General features: G+C 55.9%; 1 protein-coding gene and 1 pseudogene across 2 annotated transcripts; one reads left to right on the forward strand and one right to left on the reverse strand.

Moving 5' to 3' along the window:
- The window catches only part of LOC121657717, an 8,909-nt pseudogene extending 7,440 nt beyond the window's left edge, over positions 1-1,469 (reverse strand).
- Positions 1,470-1,596: 127 nt separating this feature from the next.
- TOMM6 (translocase of outer mitochondrial membrane 6) lies at positions 1,597-3,347 on the forward strand. Of its 2 annotated transcripts, none has more exons than XM_042013771.1 (3): positions 1,597-1,780; positions 2,452-2,553; positions 3,107-3,347. In XM_042013771.1, exons 1-2 carry the CDS (start codon positions 1,620-1,622, stop codon positions 2,546-2,548), a joined length of 258 nt encoding a protein of 85 aa, XP_041869705.1. In that variant the 5' UTR covers positions 1,597-1,619; the 3' UTR covers positions 2,549-2,553; positions 3,107-3,347. The 2 variants fall into 2 exon arrangements, with proteins under 2 accessions (XP_041869705.1, XP_041869706.1); XM_042013772.1 differs by having other exon boundaries at positions 3,111-3,347.
- Positions 3,348-5,721: the final 2,374 nt, after the last annotated feature.

Here is a 5,721-nt window from a genome sequence, read left to right on the forward strand (position 1 = left end):
CGAATACGGAAGTACGAAAATACAAAAACTCTGCCCACAACTAGAAGTGTGTGACAGTTGGTGGAGCGGAGACTCCCCTGTCACCCAGCGCTGCTTTTGCTCACATTCTACTTGCTTAATTATTAATAAATTCCATCTAAGAAAATTAAAGTGTGTTATTACTTGATTACAAAACTTATAACATCCCGAGCCAGCCAGGCGCCTCCAGCCTCTCCTCCCCCCTATCCCCCTGCATTTCCCACTGGGAAGGGCGCTCCCGGGGCCGATGTGTTGGTTCAAGGCAGCGCCATCCCGCCCTGCCCCCGGTGGATTTATCACCTTCCCCTGGCCCGGGAACATCCGCGGCAGCAGTTGGGGGTTTGGCTGGGACGCTCTGATAACGAACTGGTCTGAACTGGTCCGCCCGGCCATGCGAATTCCTGCATCCACATGGAGGTGAGGACAGTGCGTGACCTTGCAAGAACGTGGGAGGAGGAGATAAGGAAGAAAAAGGGAGGTTCCGGTTGAGCTCAGGTCCCAAATGTCAGCGAAGGAGGCGGGAGAAAAGGGAGCCTCGGGGTGAACTCGCTGATCCCAAATGTCAACAACGGAAGGGGGTGAACGGGAAAACCCCAAGCCTGAAGTGAAGTAAAACCCTCCCAAAACCCTAACACGATGTGGTGCGCTGGCGGCTTCCCACGGCTGCTCCCGCCGGGCAGGTAACGCCCGGCTCTCCAGCTGGTCCCTTAATGAGAGTCCCTAATTGCCATAAATCAATTTGCTGGCTGGGTGGATCAATTAGCTCGCTGGCATGTGGGGAGGGAATCCGGCTGCAGCCCGGATGGAGGGACAGTGTGGCCGGATGTCCCCACGGATCCAGGTCTTACCCAAGCCTGGCTTGGCGTGTCCCCAAAGAAGAGGATAACCAGCTCCCACGGAGCAGGGAAATGGGAGTAACAGAAACACTGTGAATTCCAGAAATCCTGTGCAAGAATAAGTTCGTTTGATTGTAAAAGCTTTATATAATAAGAAGAATAAACCTCACTATAACCACAGTCCTCATCCCACACAGGATCCTTAAGGAATCCTTAAAGACCCCCACGGCATGGTGGGACACGCGGAGCACCCCAGTGTGCAACTCCTGGGTTTGGGGCTCCACCGGGACCTCCGGGTACAGGCCCCGGTCCCGGTCCCGGTCCCAACCCCGTTCCTAGTCCAGGTCGAGGTTCCCATCCCGCTCCCGATTCGATCCAGGTCCAGGTTCCCATCCCGCTCCCGATCCGGTTCCGGTCCAGGTTCCCATCCCGCTCCCGATTCGATCCAGGTCCAGGTTCCCATCCCGGTTCCGATCCGATCCCGGTCCAGGTTCCCATCCCGGTCCCGGTTCCCATCCCGCTCGAGGTCCAGATCCAGGTCCAGGTTCCCATCCCGGTCCCGGTTCCCATTCCGATCCGATCCAGGTCCCGGTTCCCATCCCGGTCCCGGTTCCCATCCCGGCCCAGATCCAGGTCCCGGTTCCCATCCCGCTCCCGGTGCCCGCCCGCACGTGGCACGGCGCGCGCCGGCGACGACGTCACGCGTCGCATGTGACGTCACAGGTCGCCGCCTCCGTCATCGCGCGGCGCGGGCAGGCGGCAGTAATGGCGGCGGCGGCGGCGGCGGGAGGAGGAGCAGGAGGAGCAGCAGGAACAGGAGCAGCAGGAACAGGAACAGCGGGAGCCGTGGCGGCCCCGCCGCGGGGCATCCGCGCGTGGCTGCGGAGCGCGTTCCGCTTCGCCACCGACCGCAACGACTTCCGCAGGTCGGGACCGGGAACGGGGCCGAGATGACGGTCGGGATCGAGGCGGGCACTGGAATAGGGGTCGGAGTTGGGATCGGGATCGGGAGCCCGGTGTCTGTCCCCGGCCGGTGGCAGGAGCAGCGTGTCCGGCAGGAGCAGGGCAGGGGCTGTCCGTCAGTGCTGGGCGCTGTGAGGGGCCGCAATCCCCGTGTCCAGTTCTGGGCTCCGCACTTCAGGGGGGACACGGAGGGGCTGGAGGAGTCCAGGGAAGGGAGCGGAGCTGGGATGGGGCTGGAGAAATCCTGAGGGACTTGGGGAGGCTCAGCCTGGAGAAAAGGAGGCTGAGGAGGGGCCTTGTCATTCCACAGCTCCCTGGCAGGAGGGGGCAGCCGGGGGGGATTTGGGATTTTATCGCAGGGAACAGGGACAGGAGGAGAGGGAACGGCCTCAGGCTGGGCCAGGGGAGGCTCAGGTTGGAATTTCAGCAGGAATTTCCTCATGGAAAGGGCGGCCAGGCCTTGGCAGGGGCTGCCCAGGGAGGTTTGGAGTGCCCATCCCTGGAGGTGCCACCTGGATGTGGCACTGAGGGCTCTGGGCTGGGCACAAGGTGGGGATCAGGCACAGCTTGGACTCGGATGAACTTCCCCAAGGTCTTTTCCAACCTCAATGATTTTGGGATTTTATGATTGCAGGAACCTGCTGGTGAACCTGGGGCTGTTCGCCGCCGGGGTCTGGGTCGCCCGGAACCTGACGGACATCGACCTGATGGCCCCACAGCCCGTCCCATAGCAGCGGTCAGTCCTGGCGTGAGGGCACTGAGGGGCTGGGAGGCTCCATGGGGTGGGATTGTGGAATGTCCCAAGTTGGAAGGGACCCACAGGGATCAAATCCAACCCCTGGCCCTGCACAGACACCCCAAAATCCCCCCCTGGACATCCCTGGCAGCGCTGTCCAAACGCTCCTGGAGCTCTGGCAGCCTCGGGGCCGTGCCCATTCCCTGGGGAGCCTGGGCAGTGCCCAGCACCCTCTGGGGAAGAACCTTTCTCATTATCCGATCTAAATCCCCCTGGCACAGCTCCAGCCGTTCCCTGGGTGCTGTCCCTGCTCACCAGAGTTCGGAGGGACTCCAAATTATGGAATATCCCCTCAGGAGGAGCTGCAGCCCCCTGAGGCCTCGAGGCTGAACAAACCCCCCCAAACTCATCCTGACCCGCCCCAGGTGACACAAATCAGGGCTGAGCCCACCCCAGGGGCCCCAAACCCCACAGAAACCCCTCTTTACAGAGGGTTTTGAAGCTGCCCCGTGGCAGAACCACCTCCCCTGATGGTGTTGAATCCCTGTCCCAGGAAGGAGCCGGAGCTGCCGGGAGCAGAGCTCGCCCTCCTGCCAGGACCGGAGCCGTGGGGCTGCTCTGATCCCGCCTGTCCTGCCTGGAGCAGTGACAAGGACAGAAGGTTGAATGCTGAGAGGGAGAATCGGTTTCCCACTTGTTCCTTCGGGAATTGTTTCCTCGAGGACGTGCACGGAATTTCCTCCTATACCCCCCGCCCCCAGATGTTTATTAAAGTTTATGGAATAACAACAGGACCCGCTGGGAATTCTGGTTTTTGTTGTTGTTTTTTTTTTTTTTTTTTAATAAGAAACTTCAGCTTACAAAAACAAGGTGTAAAAAGAGTAAAGATTTACAAAAAAAATCATAAAAACATGATTTATATTTCACACCCGAGAGCCAGAGGGACGAGCCCAGCCCCTGGGACCCATCAGCTGCTGCTGCCAGGGAAAATCCAGACTGGGATGAGCCCGGGGGAAACTCCAACCATGGAGTTTTCCTGGGAAATGTCTGTGTAAAGCTGGGATAGGTGAAGGAATGATGGCTGTGGTGGGAGGAGAAGCCTTTGGGTGTTGCATAGCATTGAGTGCCCCGGGCTGAGCTGTCACAGGGCAGAGCCCCAGCTGGGAGTTGTGGCTGTGATTTACTCACAGGTTACACCCCAGCTCCTCCAAGGTGCTGTGGAGGAGCAGGAGCAGCTCCCAGCCCCGAGCTCTGGCAGTGGGATTCAGAATGGCTTCACATTCTTTGGACATTTTCACAGGAGTTTGAGTTTGGGACATTCTCCTGAAGCAGCTGCCCCTCAGCTTGGGGGACAGAACTGCCGCTCGTGTGCCCCCCTCCCTCACAAAAAACCCTCACTCTACTCCCCATAAAAATCCTTAAAAATGCTGTTTTCAAAGCTGGTGTTGGAACCTCCTGTAAGGAAACTGAAATTGCCTTTGAAGTCGGGATAATGGCAGTTATGCAGACACAGTTTCTGCGGGAAAAGGGGATTAATTAGGACGTTTCAGGCCCTTTAATCTCAGTTTTAATTTGCTCCCACTAATCCCCCCCCAGCCGTGGGTCAGGCTGGGGCCAGGCCATGCCATGGATCCAGGAGGTGATTTGGAGGTGTTGGGAACAAACCTGGCTGCAAGAAAAGCTGGTGAGGAGCCAGCTGGACAGAGCCAGGAACAGCCAGGAATGATGGAATATCCCGAGCTGGAAGGGACCCACAAGGATCATCCCTCAGGAGGAGCCCAGTGAGTTCTCCTCCTCCTCCTCCTCCTCCTCCTCCTCCTCCTCCTCCTCCTCTCCATCTGAACAAGCCAAGTGCCCTCACCCCCGCTCCTCAAGGCCCTTCATTTGTAGCCCTTAATTAATTAATTGGATTCTCTTGTCACTTGCTGCCACCTGGGAATGTCCTTGAGGAGGATACTCAGGCCTGGCACCCTCAGTGACATCAGGAGTGAACTTGCAGCAGAAATCTGAGGCTGTTCTGACTTAAAACCGCTGAAAAACGCAGAGAAATCTGATTTAGAACGGCTGAAAAAACTCCAGAAAAATGGGAGTTTGTGGAATCCACCCCAAACTCCAGGCCTGGCTCTTCTATCCCAAGGAATCACAGCCTTCCTGTTTGCCAGGGGATTCCACAATGAGGGAAAACTCCTCTCCTGCCCAACATCTCCCTGCCAGGAGCCTGGAATTTAGGCTGGGATTAACTTTTTTTTTTCTTTTTTTAAGTGCTGCAGATCAGCTTTAGCTCTGCCTCACTGAGTTCTCCACAGGCAGCAGAATCCTGCCCATCCTGCATGGAAAAGCAGCTTTGTAAGGAAAGGTTTTACTGGGAATTCATCCTCGTGCCCTCCCCGGATGGAAAGCTGGGGCTCGAGTTTGGGAGCAGCCTAAAGGCACCCCCAGAAATCAGTCAAGAATCATTAACTGGATGTGGAATTCATGCGGATTTTGATGATTTAAATTCAGGAATTGAGAGGGTTTTAGGATGCCCCAGGATCCAGCTGCAATAAATGGAGCAGTGTTGGGGTGACAGACACCAAAAATCCATGGAAGTGCTGCTCAGGAAGCTGCCAGGCTCACAGGGAATCCTGCAAACACATTCACTCCATGTGCAGTTAGTGATTATTAATTGATTTTTGGGGGTGCCCAGGATTATGAATTGATTTTTGGGGTTTTTTTCCCACATTTCTAAACCAGGAATTAACATCAGGGTTGGGACAGAAATGATTCCCATCCTAAAAAACCCCACTGGAATTTTTCCTCCTTGATCTGACAGATTTCCAGGCCAGGCAAGGCTTGGATGTTGTAAAAAAACCCCTAAAAATCCAAATTTAATTCACCTTTGAGGCAGTAAATTCCGAGACATTCGTAAGGAATCCTGCCAGATCCTGCTGCATTTAGGGAACTGTCTTGGGGTGACCTTATGATGTGTATCCCATATCGCTGCCTATGCCCAGAAATTAATTATTGGCCTTTCTATGCTTCTGAACTGAGCCTGAGAGGGGGAAGAAAAAACTGAGCAAAACTTTCTCAAAGCAGTTTGAAACTTGTTCAAGGTCACATAAAGATAGCAGGTTTTTTTTTTCAGCTGGGGGCAGGGGGGAGGGAGGAAGCACCCGGCTGGCAGTTTTT

Source organism: Corvus kubaryi, unplaced genomic scaffold (genome assembly GCF_017639235.1).
Source record: "Corvus kubaryi isolate FWS band 111438036 unplaced genomic scaffold, C.kubaryi_AGA036_p1.0 split1-37355, whole genome shotgun sequence".
In the NCBI taxonomy this organism is placed as follows: domain Eukaryota; kingdom Metazoa; phylum Chordata; class Aves; order Passeriformes; family Corvidae; genus Corvus; species Corvus kubaryi.